We start from the raw sequence: 20,687 nt of genomic DNA on the forward strand, positions 1-20,687 counted from the left end.
CTCAGCAATCAGTCTACCCTAACATTATCTACATTTTATTAAAACCACGGAGACAGCAACCGTTGAAAGATAATCTTGTTTTCATAGTGATTTGTTAGCTCAAAGAGGAAACTTTAGAGTGGCCATTGTCGTTGTTTAAAAATTCGTCGGAAAATATTGCATTAGCTGTCTGACCCGTAAATTTTTACTTACATAAGCGATCTAAAACCATCAACCCGGTTTTGTGGATAGGGCCAAAGTTGAAGTAAAGATTTATTGATTGCACCAAGATGTAACATTTAGTTATGCATTCTATTCTTATAAATCACTCGACACATTAGCGAGCCTCAAAAATCTCTTTTATAGTTTATCTATAAGGAAAACCTTATATAGAAAGGAATACATTTATTAAACCAATTCCTTGTATTCATGAAAATTCTGGTAAAGATTAAAAAATCTACTCAAACTACTAACACGTTTCTTTGGCAACATTCACAATACTTGTAAGCACAACATGAGAATTATAAAGTAGGAAAGTAAAAAGTAAAAACACATGTATTTTATAATATAAAAATAATACCGTAATAATAAATGTTACATTTTTAACTTTACACGAAGAGACAAAAATAAAAAGAGAAAAACATGACTAGGGTGCTATCACACTGCTGGATAACATAATTAACCAGCCTAGCGACAATTTCACAACACAGATAACTACAATAAATAAAAATATTGGTCTATTTTCGTTAGCTTGAAGAAATATGCAAAATGCGCGATAAAAATGCATATTCATGATCTCCTAGATCGGGATCACGTCTATTTTATTGTAGAAAACAGCTGCGTACAAACTAAAGCATTCCAAACTCTAATACCTATTTACTTCAAACGCCATCTTAAAATTCTTTACTAGATAATTTCAAGAAAAACAAAGTATATTTACCCAGTTATTTAATTTCCAATTACTAGCAATATTGTCATATGTTAAGGAGATTACATAGAAGACAACGATTTCAATTACATAACACAAGTTTTAGTTCCCGTTAGTGGAACAGTTTTATCATGAAATGGATTAGTTTGTACACATCTTTGAACACCGTAACAAAATTCAAGGCGGCTGTAGTGACCTTCATACCTAGAAAATAGAATTTCGCTTACAATAGTACATAATTCATTTATTTCAGATCATTAGGCGATTGGCGAGATGTATCGTAAAAATATTTCATTATTATTCGTTTCTAACTTATTAGTTATGTACATGAGTAAAAATTTTTCAGATTCTATTATGTCCTAATTATTACAATGTACTTATGTGCCTATAAAAGACTAATTCGGTAGATCTTTATAATACCTAGCACTTTTAAAAGAACACTAGACGGTGAATTTACCGGAGAGGTGATCGCAACTGTTACTTCGTATCGATCAGCTGTAAAGGAGTAAATGTCCGGTAGGTCTCGTGTGTACACCCGTTGAGATATTATAGATAGAGCAGTCGAACATCGATGAGATAATAAAACACGTAGGTAAAAGTAAAAAAAAAATGCCATTACTTATTAATTAGCGTGTGCGCTTAGACAGAACATACATATATTCTCAATTGCATTTAGGACGATTTTAGGATTCGTTATATATCTACACTCTATGTATAACATCTCTAAGGTTTAACTACAGAAAATAATAATTTACCACCGAGCGGAGGCCGTAACAACGTATTAAAGCCAAGAAGGAAGAATAAAATAACAGTTTAGCTAATAAACATGACGAAGCTCAACATTCCAATCCAGCACTTGACGTCCGAACACAACGCACCTACAAATAAATCTTATCACGGTCTGAAAACATCAACATCGCGAAACATCAATATTAACAAAACAAACTATTTACACACTTCAGACGCATATTAAAATATCGACGCTTTCGTTTGTTTTAGTTTACGTTAAAGCTTTAGAGTAACGAAATTTATCGTTAGACTTTTATTAGACATGCATCGCGATCAAATTTAAAGGTTGTAAATAGTTTAAGTGAAAACGTTTACTACGCTCGTTCTCTAGTAATATTTGGAATGATTAATACTCAATTCAAATATGTATAAGTGGGTTAACCAACAATGAAATTTGTTCAATTTTAATATGATATGTCAAATTGAATTTTCGTGATATGTCACTAATACTACGGGATGAGTTGCGATGGAGTCGATATTTTAACACGTCGATAACACGTAACTAAAAAAATGTCTCCCGCGACTTGGAGGGGTGGTGAGAACGCAGGGGCGCGGGCCGGCTCGCCAGCTCCGTACACTCGCCGCCGCCGCTGTCCGTCGAGAACTGTTCCACCTCGTCGTCTGTCGAGTCTTCGTCCTCTGCGAATACCGAGTCCGGCCCTACCGACGCAAGGTCCCCGTCTATGGCAAACGACGGTCCCACACTACCGACGGACGCCAGTGGCGCCAACCGTTCGCTGGGACAAGGCGATAGCCGCCGCTCCGGTAAAGAACACACGACGGACGAGCCTCGCCGCTCGAGGTATGAACTGCCCGAGCTGGAACAGGTCGCCGAGCTCAACCGTCGGTCCCGCGCGTAGGCCGCGGACAGCCTTCTCTCCGCCACGCGGAGCGCGGAGCCGGGCAGTGAATCTCCACGTAATGTGGACAGGCGCCGCGGCGGCGTCAACAAGCTGCCGTATCCGCCGCCGTAAGATGCGAAGCGCGAGCGCCCCGGCCAATGCGGCTCCTCGCCGATGGAGAGCCGCGTGCGAGCACGTTGCGACAGCGCCTCCTCCAACGCAATCGTCAGCTGCCGCTCCTCTTCCACTGCCTCCTCTTCGGCCACGACCGCTTCGGCGAGCTCCACAATTTTTGGATCATTCAGTGCTTTTACAGATTTGCTTCGACTCTTGTAAACGATAAGGAACACCATTAGAGCGAAGAAGCCGCCCAGCGTGGCGGCTATGCGCACGCCCGTCATGACGTCGTACGTGGCGTAGAACTCGATACGCACGCGGTCTCTTTCGGCCTGCGAGCGCTGGGTGCTGTTCTCGGTCGCGCCTGACTCTCCGCTCCATCCTTCTCTGTGCTCCATCGCGCGGTCAAGTGTTCATTGCCTGCGGAAACATAAAACGTTGTATTGCAAACATTTATCGTAATCAGTAAATGAAATATGACGTAAGAGGGAGCTTAAAGATAAAACTGAACTCGTATGATAAACATTGATCTGTCAATACAGAATGGTCATATTCTAAACAGCATAAATCAACGTTTATTTTGTAAAATATCTTTAAGGAATATTACCTAGTGCATACATGTATGGAATTAATGTAGCACATTTAATTTTGCAGTATCGCAGCGGCAGAGAAAGGGAACAACAATGTTGTCGCGGAGCGATTTCCGTTTTGCAGGTATTACACAGTGCTTGCGACGACGTATCTGGGACGCGGCGTATCGCATGACACCGCGCAGCTTACTGTCTCTTAGCTTTTATTTTTGGATCAAATATAAACACTAATTCTAAATACATTTGCACTGAATACCACCCTAGAGTAGATATTAAGTAGGCCTTTAACAATTCGTGCCACAAACAAACAATAGTTTTGAATTATTTGCGGGCTTGCAAACACAAACAAAGAGTCTAGCACTGTCATAGCCAACCAAACATTACGTCCAACGCATATCATCCCTCTTTTCGTTTGCGTTTAAAAATACCCGGCAGAGGATCAATGGGCATTCCCACAAGGCGATTGACATGCGAGAAAATAACTTCACGGACATAATAAATTTGCGCGTGATCTATTTGCACAAATTAAATAGATTTTACGAGAAATTGAGGTTCTGTGTCATTGAGCAAATTTTAAAACAAAAACATTTTAGAATATATCCGTATACATGCTTTTTGCGAGACGGCAGAAATGATAGTAACATTTATACAAAGCCAATTCAAGACTACAATAGAAAACTAGCGCAGTTGGAAAAATGATAGAAAACAGCTATTAGCAAATTGATAATTTAAACTTTAATTTTTAAGCCATTTATTATGAAAATTTGTACAAGTACAAAAAATTAAACAAACGGCAGATTAATATTTTTTTACTTGAGATCAATTCGATTTATTTCAATATTTGTAAATTTTGGTGAACGGAAAGAGCATTGTGCCTAAATATCGAATTAAGAATGAGCAAATGTCGCACATCCTTGAATTTGCTCTCATATTTATTAGGTGATATAAAAGATTATCATCTTTTCCATTAAAAATATTTCCATTAGGAATAATTTATTTTTAAATGTTTGCCCTGCTTTAAAAATTGCCCTGCGCATGTCAATGTGATTTATAGAATAAGAGCTTATACAATATATCGTAAGCTCTAAAATATTATAATATACAATTTTATCGTATACGTACAGTGACACACATTTTGCAATGATGAACTTAATAATTTGAACTTTTTTAGGTCAATCTTTAAAATCTAACTTAATTTGGTGTAGAGATAAGCAGCAGATGTGCAAATGAAATTGAAAAATGAGTTTCACAATATTGTTTAATGAAGTAAAGGTAAACTTGCCTGAATATTTGAAACAATTTACACCGTTACGTGATTGAAACTTATAACAAAATACATAAAATAATATAAAATGTTGACGAATAATATTTTAGTATAATATGAGAATATTCTCGTCCATCTATTCTTAGAAGAGAGGCCAAGGTTCTTAATTTTTTATACTTCTCAATATATTTTATAAAATACACGTTTGTATTCAAAACCACGTAGCAATAATCGTGATCATCATCACCAAAGATCGCCACCATGATTGGTCTTACGTTGCCCGTATCCAGCGACTTCCTTTAACTATGTCATTGGTCCATATAGTGGAGGCCAGCCTATGTTCAGTCTACAGTAACTTGGACCTTTCGGCACGTCGGTTGCACGAGCGATATGCCCCGCCTACTGCAACTGAAGATGAACAATTGTTTGAGCTACTTCGGCAACCTTAGCTCTTCTGGGTATCTCCTCATTTTTGATTTGATTTCCTAGCAAAACTCCGATCATAGCCTCTTCCATTATTCTCAGGGTAAACTTGAGCCTTCTTATGAGAAACAGTATAACGAATTGTTATTCTGTTTTTGTAATACTTTCGCTTTTGTGTTTGTGCTTAATTATAATCATAATTATTACTAGCTATAGCGGTAGCACAAGTCGAGAAATACAAGCATAAAAATAAAACAAAAATCGCTATAAATATATCGACGATGTAAATAACTTTTAACACGCTCGTAATAAATAATGTAGAGCTACCTAACGCTGGCGCCACATAAACGTCTTATTTTAAACATCTGATATAAAACAATACAGTTAGAAGTCTAGATTGAATTTTATATGACTAAACCGACCCGGCCCAGTTTTGGTCGACAATAGACGGTTACTTACTGAAGGCAAGATTGATCAATAAGTTATATTATTGTATTAAAACTTGCCGATGATTAGTTTCTCGCTGAATTTCATGACAAATAGACCATTTATAACAGACAAAAATTGTACAACTAGCGTTGATAGAATAACCTATCAAGTTTCTTGCCAGTTTTAATATACCTAACCCGGCAGTAGTCTTGATGACTATTCAAAAATACTCAGCAAAGCCTATTCAAAAAAGAATAAAATTTTAAAAAAGAGTAAATGGATCATTTAACAGGCCACTTTGTAAAAATTGAGGTCACGTATAGGTTCTCCTTATGTACTGATAAAAATAACATGATACAGAATAATCAATACATTATATTCTCTTGCGAAGTTACGGATAAAAAATGTATATTTTGAAACGTGATTTTTTTAAGCATGCTCAAATTATTGTCCACTTTGATACTGGCCACGCGATAATTAATGGTATATATAATAAAAATCCTTATTATTCTTATATTTATTTCAAATACATATTATTATATTATAAGTATATATTACATGTAGTTAAGAAAATCTATGCTTGTGAACAATAGCTGAAGCAGAAGCATTTCCAAGGTACTAAAATTTTATTTTATTTATTTGTACAATTAATAGTATTTATCCAACAGTCCATCAAAATAGTTTTATCTTTCACCAACCTAGCCTAGCAGTAGATGATTGAGACTTGCGATCGCAGGTTCGATTCCTGAGATCCGATCTTATATAATTTACACTTTGTGCATTCATTATATAGGATTGCCACTGCTCACAAACAACTTTTCAGAAGGTACCATGCGTACCATAATACCACGCTGCCATCATCAGTCCGCCTGCCAAGAGGATTATGATATAACTCCCATAGACATCTATGGGAGGCCTATGCCTTCCAGAGGGCATCTATATGCTGAAACGACACTTACATCTCTACAGACTGAGTTTTTATACATGTAAAAGCTTAAAATGGATGTATCTGTAGAGTATTTTCTGTCAATTAATGTATGGTACAACAAACTCAAAAATTAATCGTTTCAGAAATAACCAATAACATAATGATAACCGTAAAAAATCGTTTTCAAAATTCGAATTTAATTTAACAATATTATTTAATTCATAGATTTATTTATTTACTACTGACAGAAATTATTGGTATATATTCCAAGAGAACAAAATAAATCAATGTAGCATTTATCGCGATCACTTGTTTAACAGGATGATTGTAAATAGGTGTATAAGATTTAAAACATTTTGCTGACAAAAAGCTATTTACGATAACCAATCACCCTGTAAACGTGTTATATTTAAAAAAAATTCACTTTGAATTGTGTCATAATCTTTTCTTCAGCGTAATAATGTAAAGCAGAGATTTCCAAAGTGGTCGCTATAGACCCTTTGGGGGTCAACACTGGTTTCCAGGGCACGACAAACTTATTAATTAGACCCCTATAAATGGACACAGCCTTAAGTCTTTCAAAATACTATACAAGTAATATCTTTTTAATATACCTAAGTGTTATTTCTACCTTATTTGCATCAATAATATTATGTAATAACTTGTTTTGTTAAATTTTTACGAGAAAATGATATCGAGTTTGATTAACAAACCTTAGTTTTAATTATTTGGCTGTGGGCTATATTTGTCTGAAGTATCAGTCTCTCAGTCGAATTTGTTGGTGAAATGTAAATCTAGTTTTTATAGTTTCTTTTTTGTATTTCGTGGCACTAAGTTAATATTCTATGCTATAAACAGTTTGAATAAACACATCTATCAACAGCTACGCCAAAGGTCTTCCTTCCTTTCGCTGCATTAGAGGAGAATAATTTAAACAAGGAATTATGTAAACCGATGCCGCAAACTTTCATTGACAATTTAATAAAAATGTTTGCCCCTAAAAATTTTTTTACCACTCATTATGAAAAAAGGTATATAGAATAAAAATAAATTTTCATTATTTTAAGTCGAAACGTATAAAGACCAGGTTCTCCATCATCTACTAGAAGCGGATTGTAGGTTACTTCGGCCACATAGCTCGGAGACAAACAATCTGGATAAGCTGGTTGTCGTAGGAAAAGTAGAGGGAAAGATATTAAGAAGGCGATCACCAAATGATGAAAGATGGGCGGGCTTTGTACGGGTGGTGACAGTCCTCATAGTAACGCTTGCGCTTAGGAAAGCAGGTCATAGACCTGTAAAGGTAACACGTCGAATCCACTACCAAGACTTTCCATGAAGGACGCAATTTTCGGCATGGAAGACAAACGACCAAAAATGGGGTGAATTGTCTCTAATTAGACAGGCCAATTACTTCTGGCAGTACAAAATCTGTAGGGACACATAGTAAACAATGATTAACTTTGATATGTAGTAATCTGAATTTTGCCGAAAATGCTTTTACTGTGTTACCATTACGTTATTTATTATTTGAGAAACTATTATTTTTAATAAGGTTTATTAAACATTAACTTACAGCAAATTAGCTATACTTTCACTCCTTCAATGCTTTTAAATCTATAATCAATCATCCTGTAATTTAAATTTATAACAAAAACGCTTACATCGTCCAATTAAATCCATTTTTATTTTAAATTTACACGTAAGCCCCTTGCTTATCTACTAGGTAGATGGAAAACATATTTAAGGTCGCCGGAATTCTCTTGATGCGGGCAAAGCAAGACCGGTCATCGTCGCGATCTTTGGTGGAAGCCTATGCCACGCGGTGGACGTCTATCGACTGATAATACATATAACTTTAAAACACACTTAGGAAATTTAGGCTTTCTTTTCAGCGACTTCCTGCGATCGTTACTATCTAAAGCTGATCACCTAGTGATGAGCCTACCGGATCCGTGTCTACCGCCTCATATTTAAGCTCTAGTGATGCTATACGTAACTTTTGATTCGTACAAATTAGAAAATTAATCAAATAAGTAAAAACATCTCTAATTAAATTACTCTAAAAGTGAATACCCACTAGTCAAAGTTTTGATTAAGTTATCTAATCAATATGGTATTGTTTACATCACTTGATTAAACAATAAATCTGCTAAACCATGATCTATAAAGACCTGCTCAAAGAGCATTAAAACAACATAGTCCATACGTAAACATCTTTGATGTAAGGAATCAATGGACATACGGGCAAAGTTCCAAATTTAACGTTGTCGAACTTGGACAAAAATGTTATTGTTATTTCCAACATAATTACTTCAATAGCGCAGAATTTACAGATGAGTTAATGCTATTACTTGAAGCTCACAGTCGCTCAATGACCCACGAAGAGGTTTATGGAGATCCGTAGATGAACAAGAGTCACCTACATAGCCCAGCGGTTTGGCAAGTTGACAGGTCACATAGCGTGCAGCGCACAGACGCTCTCAAGATTATGAACTGTGGCTCTAACCACGGATCCGTAAACGCAGCGTACCATGTCCACTCATAAGGTAGACAGATTTACTGAGACTTGTTATGATGGTTGGTAAAAGGTCTTATTGAAAATCTATAGGGTACACCATCCTACGACAAAAATCATGATGATGGTACGACTTCCAAAATGGTATTGTTATCCAGTGACATCTTTATTCTGATTTATCTATTAGTTCCATGCATATTTTACAGATATTCTATATAAAAAAAGAATATACCAACAGTTCTAACTCACATTTTAATTCTACCCAAGATACAATGTATACAATGATCTCAAAGCTAAGTCATTTAATGTCGACACACTTTGATACATCGTTACGAAGGATCCGGAAACAAGCGTCAATATATTTGTTAATAAAGTTGAATAGATACAAAATTTATGTTTTGAATAAAATCTTTTGATCATAACCTACTTGAACTTATTTGTTTGCTGTATCACGAATATAATAAACGATTCATTTCATAATGCAATGATATCTGTAATGTTTAACACACCTTCAATTAGCGGGTGCATCACAATTTGAATTTATTCTGCATAATTAATGCATTGATTGCTTGCTCCGCCATAAAAAATTCTATGGTCAATATCAAAACATATATTTTTGACCTTGTATGCGCAAGCATATAATGATTCTCGAGTAGAGACCAGGCGTCGGTAGCAGTGACGTGGGTATGCCCGCCATTAGTTGGTATAATAACAAAATAATTAAGGTCGCCGGAAGTCACTGGATGCGGATAGCGCCAGACCGGTCATCATGCCCATCTTTGAGGGAGGCCTGTCCGTGTGGAGGGGCGTCTATCGGCTGTAAAGAAGATGCAAAAGTAGGAAAAATCTTGTTAAGATCGTCGGTAGGCGTTGGATTCAGGTCGATTCCAATCGGTCCTATTGTGTATTTGTGAAATCTTTGGAGGAGGCATATGTTTAGCAGTGGACTTACGGCTGAAATGATACTATTGTAATAAATTACTAATTTTAATATAGAGCAAAGATTACATGGTTCATCTGCTACATTTTTGTTAAATCTTGTTTAATCAGACAGAGTATTTACTAATTAAACTTTATCAATACCATGTACAAGCTTTGTACAAATCGAAAACAACGCCACGTATCATTTAAAAACCTTGGATAAATTCCAACAAATTTTACAACGAGGACCTGGTTAAGTAATCAAACACGAGCAATAACTTTTACTGATGCTTATTTACGCAGAATGCAGTAGTGTTTAAAAATAAGCTCATTACGCAATTACCTTATTCTTTAACAGTAAATCACTTCGAATAACCGTGTAAATGTATAGTCTAAATCACAGCAAACTTATGTAATGTTAGTGTAAATATTTAAAAACATTTATTTTCAATTATCGTAAGCGTTTTATATATATCATTGGTTGTAGATGTAAAAGCTTTTAAGTGGTTAATATATAGCCAACTTGCTGTCAATTAATGCTTAGTACACACTATGCAAAAATCAAAGGCTTCACAAACAATAAACGCTATGATAATTTAAAAAGAAAAAAAATCAAAATGGCGATTACTTCATATTAAAATTAATATTCTACACTATCTAGGTCACTGTCTAGGTTATTACTCTATCGCATTTTATAAGAAAAAATAAAATAACAAAACATATTTCAAAGTGATTGTAAATAGGTGTAAAAGCTTCAAAAGTTTTCACTCACGAATGAGCCTTTAAAGCTTTCCCAACTACCAATCACCATGTTTACAATGTAAATAACAACAAACTAGGGTAAGGTTAGTGCAAATAATTAAACACTTTTATTCATCATAAATGTATTATGTAGACAAGCTTTTGTCTGCATGGGATATGACAACTTTTTGAATAGGATTCACTTCACACGCGTGTGTTATTGGGTTCACGTTTGAAGTCCAAGCATACACAGGTTGCAGATACTGTTAAGATGGCCCTTGATTAGTGTATCGGCACTCAGATCGATACTCATATAAACACAGTGCACTCTTTATCTTTCCATCTACGTTTCAATAAAAATGCATCAGTTTTTTACCTACTTTTAATATGTTTAGGAAATCTAATTAATGTTATTTAAATTTAATTAACCTTTTTTTTCATTACTAAGGATTATAATATGTCTTTGAGAAGTGATCACACAACGGTAGAGGACTGAGATTTCGCGATCGTAGGTCGCGAGTTCGATTTTCGGTTTATAATCAAATATATGAATAATAATGGACGAGCAGCAGCGTTCTCTGCGTACCATGAGATTACAGAGCGATCGCCAACCCGCCTCCCCAGTGTGGCGATTGTGGTATATCCCCTCATAGATATCTTTGGGGAAGGCTTTGGCGCTGCTCGATTGTGGGTCATCATATTATCAGCCGTAGGAACTTTGCTGCCGCACATAGGCCTTCGCCATAGATTTCCAAACAGCAGCCTTATCAAAAGATCTTAATAAGATCGCCTCTCCACATAGTGTTTCATTACTTAGAAATATAATGGACTACCTTGAAATTGTTTACTGAAATATATACCTAAATATTATAAATTGTTTAATGTAACGTAAAATAAATGTTAAAGCGTAATGTAAAAGTTTAATGTACTATTGTAATTCATGAAGATTTAATATTTCATAAATAGAAATAAAACATAACTCTCAGATGCTCTAAGCTAAGACTTAAATGACAGTGGGCAAGTCGTATAAGAATGTCAAACAAAAGATGGACACCAACAATTAAAAACTAAAAAGGAGAGGATGAAAGAGAATAATCAGCGAACGAATGAAACAGTGAAACGATATTGTCAAAGCTGATGACACAAACTGAATGAGGTTCGGCTGGGATAGAAAATTCTGGTAAGATCTAGAGGAAGCCTTTGCCCGTGAAGAATCCGCAATGATTTAAAACAAATTTTTCCTAACAAGACCAACCTCGAAAATGTTTTACTAACCTTACAACAGCATTTGAAGTATAAAATACTTTGTGAAATTAAAAAAGCAAACAAAAACAGATTTCAACAGTAAATTCAATTATTTTGCACATGATCACGTGTAACAGACATCTATACGTTGTGATATTATTATTGTGACGTACCTTCAAACTTACACTCCCCACTACATTAAATTTTATAAACCGTAAATGTTTAGGAAATTACGTGGATTTCTACCAAGGATGTCGTGCGAGGTAATAAAATTTTAAATCACTCAAATTTTAACAGAAAAGATGGCTTCGTACTTTCTTCGACCTAGGAACACATAACTTATATCGTTAAATCGTAAATCAAACATAACAGTACAAGATCTCAAGATACCAGCCGCTCATTCTATGCTCAATTTGACGAAGAACAATAATTAAAGAATTCGTATAACAATTTAAACATCAATTTATATGTTTATGGAGTTAGACTACAAAAAACATCATAATTGTATGGTGTTATTTTTGTTTCCGCGCTGCTTAGTGCATGCGCTGATCTCGACGAACACAATGAAACTAAATATAGCTAAACAGGTGAAGTTTAGGCAACGAAGGAGCGGTAGGGATACCTAGGTATACTATACATTTACATTGAACTAAAAACAACGCTCGTTTTACACCGTTACAAAATCAAACAAACGTTTCATACGACACGAAGGTGATGGAACAACTCAATCGTATTTCAGACAGTACAGACAAGGTAATAAACGTCGCACGTCTGTAGATTGACCTAAAAAGACGCAAATTTAATTGCTACAAAGAATTATCTTCAGTCTATTCCGCAGATAATTTCACGGCTAATCACAGCTACAGGAGTACACAAAGGAAGAACAAACGATTTGTGGCGAGTAAAATCTAATTAACTTTTCGCAGATTAACTAGGCATCTGCCATCGAATGGAATGAATATTACGTAGCGTGATAGGTAATTAAAATCTGTCACAACGTCGTCATAGACGATATAACACTGTGTTGTTTACGTTTGAGCTAGCTTCACCGACTTTCCTTTTAAAAAGGCGTCCATGTTATTAAATATTTTGCCATTCAGATTGTCACAAACTAATATTATCACATATATTAATAAACAAATAAGTAAATAGACAAGTACTTTTGTTATCATTTTACCTTTACCTTCAGTTTTAAGATTTATAAATTTCGTTAAGCTATATTGTTTAAAGAGTAAAACGGATCTGTTTCATTGAGAAGTAAAATCATAATTCCCCGACCATCCTAATGAAGCCGCACGCGGGAAAACCCTGAGCGAAGAACTATAAATCTGGGTCCAACGGTAAGGATTTGTCGATAGGGAACAAAGGACGCCGGGTTAGCATTTAACGACTACAAATCCTTGACAAGAGCCATTATCCTTTAAGTCGAAGCACTACACGCTATTAGTATATCGACTTGAGGACAAAATCGATATGCATTAATCATAGAAAACCTTTATTGAAATCACGCCAATATTTATGCTGGGTAATTATATTTATATTTTCTTATATCATAAGATAACACGAAGAGCAAAACTTTAACTCTATCAGTAACAAAAACTGACGATCAATATGTATGAAGGAAAACTTCATCATCATTATTTGATACATTGACTTCACCAGTTAGGCATAAACCTCTTCCGTATATTTCCAATAACACAGGTTGGAAGCGACCTGCATGCTGCGTCTTTAGACGACCTTGACAAGGCCATCTTCACTGTGGGCAGACGTTCTAAACTGCGCTTGCTTGTGTGGTCTCCACCCTAAAACTTTTAAGACCTCAATTACTACTGGCCTACTACGCGCCATGTAGTAATATTTAAAAAAAATTGTATAGATTTTCAAATTTACAATCGTACATAGCATGTTTCTAACTAAACTCACTAAAGTACGACTTACGAAAGTCGACGCCGTGGTACTGTTCTGTAGTCTGTTACAAAAAAACCGAACTCTTGTATCTACAAAAATTGATTTAGTATATACTCTTAGTGCCAGTGCCTATTAATGCTCAAATTAATGTTCTGTATTGAACCTTGGGACTTTGCTGCAGCCTACTTCACATCGACATTGTAAAGTAGACTACCTTTTATATCAAGCTCTTCGATGTGAGGAACCAGAAATTATAATAAATACATGTGACATTAGCAAACTAATGCTTTTTCACCTAACACACATTTATATGTTAAATTTTGCATTTAAGGTAACCATTTAACCAAATAGTAAAATTTCTTTACACAGTCCAGTAAGTAAACTATGTAATGTTTGTAGTATTATTGAAAATATTATCTTGAAAATGCAGTATAAGGATTATGAGTGTAAATTTTCAATTTAATATAGAACCACAGGAAATCTATGATGGTTAAATAAAAATTGTATTCTAAAACCATATTCATAAATTGTTTAATTTTTAATTATTATCTTTGTGTTGTTTTTGTTACATTTCCTTTTAGATGTTTTTAGTTTTTTGGTGTACAATGAAGTGTATGTGTGAAATCTTTCAATTGTCAGTTGGCTGAACAAATGTACACCTTTTATTGATACACAATATTATTTATAACAAAAAAAATTTTAGCATGTGATAGCAAGGTGAAAAAAGCTATTACTAGATAATAATTGACTAACTCTGGCCTCTACAAACTCGTCCTGTAATCAAAAATCTTAGCACATACAACATGCTATATCTCAAAAGGGCCAACCTGTGGCTATTTAAAGCATTATTTTGGCTCGTGATAAATGTACCTTTGTTCCTATAAAATTTTGGTCCTTAATATTTAAAAAAAATAATCTCATCATAGTTTTGAAACTTGTTTTAAATTACTGTATAATTTGCCAAATTTTAAAGAATCATGAAGTGAAATGACTTTAACTTTTAGAAGAAAATATAGACAATGGTTTAAAAACATTTTGGACAGTGTTCCAATTTTTTTTAATATATTAAAATACATATTTATCTTTTAACTTCTGTATGTTAATATATAACACAAATTAATTAACACTCCATATAAATTTGGTAAAAATTTTTATCTCAAAGATGTAAAGCTCTATACATTCATAACATCCAAGATTACATCCAGCAAGAACTTCTATTTGTTTAACTGTGGTTTAAAGTCTGTACCATATTGTTAATGTCAATATTTCATTATATTAACTTCACAATGTAAAATGATTACAAGTATTGTTTAATAAAACTAATTGTAGATGAGCACATTTCAATAGTAATGTGAACCACAATATTATCATTCAATTAGCTATTTACACAAATAAAAAACTGATAGCCATTGGGGCCCAAAGGTTCTCTGGTGGCAACCATGTATCAGTAGATGCAACATGAGTAAGTCTAATATTAGATGGATCAACAACATAGTTAAGGGTGCGAAAAGTTGCTGGATGTAGGCAGTCAATGTAACCTTGTTTGAAAGAGGCATTTGCCTTACAGAGTGCCTATTGGCTCAAAAGAAGAGGAACATGAGTCGATTTACAATGAATTTTGCTTATGAAAGAAATTATTAACCATAAGAAAACCAAATAAATAATAAATATTTTCAAGTTAAATAATAAATGGGAATATACAGTAGGCAGTGCATGTATTGAATTTATTTAATTAATCTGTAATGGTTTTCCAAATTTTAATTTCTATAAATAAAACCAGGTTTATGAAATAGTTGTGCATCTAATGCAATGTAACATACAGAGTGATTGTTTATAGAGATTAGTTTTTAATTTTAATATCGTGTTTTTAAAAATTAATTATTATTTATTACACATAAAAATTTAGCGATATGCTATAACAGGATATTGACACAAAAAATACTAATTGTAATTGATGGATATCAAAAATTATTAATATACGCATAAAATTTATAAGTGTGACTAAAAGCCATAGTGTAAGCAAGCAAACAATGAATTTACTTAATTGTTATAAAATATATCTTAAAATATTTACCGCTTAAAGACCATAATCCGGAGCTCGAAGAAATCGACAAATGCCTCGAGTGACGATTACTTATTATGTACATGTCCTTGGTATAATGTTATAGTATTTTAAACACCCATTCATTGAAACAAGACATATATTACGACACTACATTTTCAAGTTAATTATATACAATTTAAGAATTAAAAAAAATTTCACTTCAATAAATTTTACAAAGGAATACTTGTGTGGAAAATTTTGCAGTCTCAAATTTAATTAGTTACCCTAAATAATTCAGTGCTGTCCTTATTGCTATTTATATCACGTTTATTGTTACAAACGCATCCTTGCGCCATCATAAACCATTTTAATCATCTGAGAACCACCACCTTTTAGCCGAAACACTGATACTGATTCATTTCACTGATATCATGAACCACAGATAAACATTAGGATCATAATTTGACAATGATATGATTCAAGGAACAATTTATCTTATAAATATTTTACAAATTAACTTTTATGATAAGCTGGGGATTTTTAGAAATACTTTTTTTTTAATAAAAATGATTCTTAAAAAATTTAAGTCCTTTTTAATTATTTTGCATCTACTAATATTTTATTATTACTACTACTAATATTTACAGCGATTACAACAGGTGAAAAAGATTCAATCTCGTAATTACTTAATTTCTTCATTTCATTTTGTTAAAATCATTATCTATCAATAACACAAATATTCTTAAGATTGTCAGAGTACTGTTTTTACAAAATGATAATTGTTTGTCGTGAAATCACAGTATTAATACCTATTGATTACACATGCCGAAAACTATGTACCTTGATTATCACCAGATATTTCGCCATTCAGCAATTTGGGCCATTACCTTAATGCCCTTACAGTGGCATTATTAAAATAATGATTTTTTATTTCTAATGTTTATACATGAAAATCATTATTCAATTACCTTATTAAAATATTTTCAATATATCTGATGTCCGTCTTCAAAATGTAACTTAGTCATATGTCTGTCAACCAAATTTCCACTGCCGAAATGTCTTTCAATAATACGTCACGACACTTCATGTCATTGCTTGTTGAGACTTCTTATGTCACTGTCATCTAGCGGCATAAATTTTGCATTTTGCTTGTTTGGTTGCAATATTAAACGAAAATGGCTGATGAATGGTCAAAATTCGTAAACGATTCTAGAATTAAATGTAAATATGGTGACAAATGCTATCAAAAAAATCCAGAACACCATAAAACGTACAAGCATCCGCCAGCAGCACATGAGAATAAAATCAAACATGATAGGAATAAAAATTCACGTATGAAACCTTACCAAAAACCTGATAGGCCAGCTAATAAAATAACGGAATCTCAGGAATCTGAACTAATTTCTCCAGGTGATTCAACAGCATCGACTACGGAGCCTCTAAAGACTAATATCAATAAAGATATTTATGAAACTGATACTAGAGCTGATAATCAAGAAACCAATAAACCCCGTGAGAATACTGAAGTGATAATAGATCAAAATACACAGTTTTATGACAAAACCGACAGTAACAAGACATACAAAGACTTGTTCCTTGTTGAGATGCCTCAAGATTTTTTTCAATTTTACAAATGTCTTAGTGAAGAAAAATCTATTGATCAGTTATTAAAGACTGTTAACCTACAGTTAATCGGTCCATATGATTTATTGACAGGAAAACTTCCCATAACAGAAAACAAGGATCTATATTTAATTCATTGGAGATTTTTTTATGACCCACCAGAATTCCAGGTAATCATTTTTGCTGCTGTAAATAAAAAAAATATTCATTTGTTTACTTTTAGTATTTATTAATTTCACCAAATGCTCTCTTGCTTGCTTTCCAAAAAAGATCATATCACTAATGAAAAGCCTTTTGAATATAAGTATATCTATAAGTCATTTCTTCAATAACAAGTTTTCAATAGTAAGACACTGTAAACAGACATTCGTTGCAATAGTTTAAGTATTTTTAAATGATGTTATTTTATTAAATTTACTATGTTTCTTCTAAAAACGGTGCTAAGGAAATCTTTGTGTATAATTAAAGCAATATTTAAATGCAAAATTAAATAAAATATTCTAGCTAAAAAAATTTCCATATCTCAACCTATGAACAAAGTGTTGTGTCACTTGCAGAAACAAACATACTATCTAATCTTACTCATCTATTTGCACTGTTTGTATTAAGCTCACACATCAACTTTAAGTAAATATGTGTGCATATATCTGACCAATTTATTACATATTTTATAATTTCTAATCTATACAAATGTTTAAAGTGATTTCCACCTATGATCTAACTCCACACAATATCTCTTAAATCATGAGGCTTAGATGCTAAGCATTATAGGTTTGGAATTTGGAAGAAATATTCCCATGATTTTTAATATTTAAATCAGAGGTTGGCAACATTTAATGTTTAGAGTGAAATACTAAATTAAAATGATGAGCTTCATCATGATATCTCAACATCAAATTTGTATGAAAAGCCCTTATACAAGTATCATATTTATATTAAGTATCCTGTGCTTTAACATGTGACTGAATAACATTGTTCTTAAATAGAAATCTAGCTGGGCATTCTGTGCATACCTTAAGCCCTTTCATGTTCTCATGAGAGTTTGCAAAAAAATCGAATATCTTTTTCAGGCAGTGTTAAAAAAGAAAGGGAAGAGTGAATATCATATTGGCTATTACAGAGATGATCCTTGCAGTGATCCAAAATTTTTAGCTAGTAATGACAGCGCAAAAGATTATCACATACAACCTCTCTCTGATAATATATTTGGTGCAGTATAGTAAGTAGCTAATGTTGTATCTTACAGTTATAATTGTCAAACAGCCTTTTAGTTGGCAACTTAACTTTGTTACTTATTGGATTTCTATTTTCATATTAATCTTATTGTTAGTTCTTTACTACTTCCTAAATAAAAAAATGCATAACTATAATATTAGGCTCATTAATTATATGCATTGATCAGTAAAGTACATATCTTGTATTTAAGGGAGCCCAATGATATACAGCATTAAACTACTTGTTATGGAAGGCCAAGCTAAGTCTGCCACCTAAATATTTTCTCCAATTCACGGATTCATGAAATGTAATGTACAGAAGTAGTTATGTGACATATACATAGATAAAGACTAAACCATACCCGGCGATAAATACAACTGACAAAACTTCACATAGGTAATGTGCGACAGAGATAACGCTCTGCAAAGCCAAAATTAGCCGATTGTCTCTTTCCAAGGGTTGATGTGCAATATTTATCACCAGGTACTGTCTTAAAACAGTCTATATCAAAATGGGTTGGAAATTTTGTACTGAATTTTTATTTTTAATAGCCTCATGTAACAGAGTTGATCTATGTATTGCATATATTTTGTCCTAAAAAATGTTACTTATAATTTATAATTAATAAGAAGGTTGTTCTTAATTATTATTTATAATTTCAGCTCCTTTTTGAAGAATGAAAAAAAATCTTCTCCATTTTTGTCCATGCCATGTCAAAAATTAATGGAGAAAGTAAGTAAATGGGCCAGTGAGTACAATTACACTCTGGATGAGTATACTATGAAAATGAGATCACCTGTTGCTAGAACATTACATGGTGCAGGAATTGTGGTACCTTTTGACAAGAAAACCCAGATAGGGTACAGACCATTAGCTGAAAGTAACGGTGAGAGAGACACCATTATAGTAATTCATTCAAAACTATTCAGCTTTAGTTTCTTTCGCATTTTGGTAATGTGATATTATTCTTACATCAAAGTCATGAATAATTATTCAAAATCTATTACAGCAAGCCTAAAGAAAATGTTTGCAAAATTAGAATCGGCTAAATCACAAATTGAAAAGGATGAGGTCCTCTCACAAATACAGCCTGTTATAACATATGCAAGCATTGCAGTAGATGAGTGTGATTTTGGGACGGGTTTGGAACTTGGAATAAACCTTTTTTGTTCTGGAATCAAAGAATTGGAGTCTAGTGCTGCTTCTAGTTTATGTTCAGCATATTCCTTACTAAATCGTGACACCTTTAATAAAATTGTGCAGGTATTTATTCACAATTTTGTCTAGTAATCACTTACAATTCATCGTAAAAAAATGCATTGATATTGTAGTTAAGTACAGCTTAGTTTAAACATGAATAGTTTAGATCACAGAGAGTTGAGACCACAGACTGGCAAGTGTTGTGTAAGATGACTTGGTTATGGTCGTTGAAATATACTGGATACAGGCCACTTCTATTCAGTCCTATTGGAAGTATGTAGAGGAGGTCTAAGTGTAGCAGTTAACTTCTGAAATTATATTTTGTTCCTGCTTATTACCACATATCCCTGCAATAATTATGATTGCTTACTTAATAATTTACATGGCAATATTGACACTGAAGTCACATCTACAAAAACTTGTTAGCTAGCAGATTAATTTTATTGAGAAAAACTTGAATGGCAATAGTTGTTTGTTCTCTGCCTTACATTATTTTTCTGAGTGTTCATTTCTCTGACTAAAATCGATAATCTATTTATGTTTGTTAGGAATAAAGTAAAAATTTGTATTTAACTTTTTAGGCACACTTGAAGAATCGACGGAAAGGACCGGACATGTCAATTTTTAAATGACTAATTATAAAAAAAAAAAAAAATAATTTTACGAAATTTTTTTGAAGACTCCCTAAAAATGATATTCGAGACACTTGATAAGAGTAGATATAAGGTATAATGTCTTCTCTATGCCTTGTTATATTATTTTTTTGTAATTTTGCTAATAAAACATGTTTTTAAAGTCTATAGTCGCTTTTGATGTCCTTTTTGGTAATGCTTTTGCAACTTCATCAATATACCCCTGAGTAGTTAGTAGTAGCCATTAGTCAAACAGGTTTGAAGTGTAATAATAAAAATGCCTTAACAAACATCATAATTATATAAAATGAAATGAATGTGGTGGTATACAATTTTTTATTGTATGTAAAT

The 20,687-nt window shown here is 33.3% G+C and overlaps 2 protein-coding genes across 2 annotated transcripts; one reads left to right on the forward strand and one right to left on the reverse strand.

Annotated features, from left to right (window-relative positions):
• Positions 1–523: 523 nt before the first annotated feature.
• Positions 524–16,063, reverse strand: LOC137928682 (uncharacterized). Its single transcript, XM_068771611.1, has 2 exons — positions 15,697–16,063; positions 524–3,075 (listed from the first exon to the last, which is right to left on the reverse strand). The coding sequence occupies exon 2, from the start codon at positions 3,051–3,053 to the stop codon at positions 2,199–2,201; it is 855 nt and encodes a 284-aa protein (XP_068627712.1). The 5' UTR covers positions 3,054–3,075; positions 15,697–16,063; the 3' UTR covers positions 524–2,198.
• A 712-nt stretch (positions 16,064–16,775) lies between these two features.
• On the forward strand, positions 16,776–20,433 carry Hpf1 (Histone PARylation factor 1). The gene is made up of 5 exons (XM_068771784.1): positions 16,776–17,459; positions 18,360–18,508; positions 19,167–19,390; positions 19,514–19,767; positions 20,286–20,433. The coding sequence occupies exons 1-5, from the start codon at positions 16,842–16,844 to the stop codon at positions 20,334–20,336; spliced, it is 1,296 nt and encodes a 431-aa protein (XP_068627885.1). The 5' UTR covers positions 16,776–16,841; the 3' UTR covers positions 20,337–20,433.
• The last annotated feature ends 254 nt before the right edge of the window (positions 20,434–20,687 follow it).

This window comes from Battus philenor, unplaced genomic scaffold, assembly GCF_028537555.1.
Source record: "Battus philenor isolate CCGP_79_NKW_IND1 unplaced genomic scaffold, ilBatPhil1.0.hap1 SCAF_4, whole genome shotgun sequence".
Taxonomy (NCBI): Eukaryota; Metazoa; Arthropoda; class Insecta; order Lepidoptera; family Papilionidae; genus Battus; species Battus philenor.

Excerpts from the sequence above, each read along its gene's own strand:
- LOC137928682 (XM_068771611.1), bottom strand. The coding sequence starts at position 3,053 with ATGGAGCACAGAGAAGGATGGAGCGGAGAGTCAGGCGCGACCGAGAAC.
- Hpf1 (XM_068771784.1), top strand. The coding sequence starts at position 16,842 with ATGGCTGATGAATGGTCAAAATTCGTAAACGATTCTAGAATTAAATGT. Across the intron at positions 18,509-19,166 it reads AATATATTTGGTGCAGTATA|CTCCTTTTTGAAGAATGAAA; the intron begins GTAAGTAGCTAA and ends TTATAATTTCAG. Across the intron at positions 19,391-19,513 it reads ACCATTAGCTGAAAGTAACG|CAAGCCTAAAGAAAATGTTT; the intron begins GTGAGAGAGACA and ends AATCTATTACAG.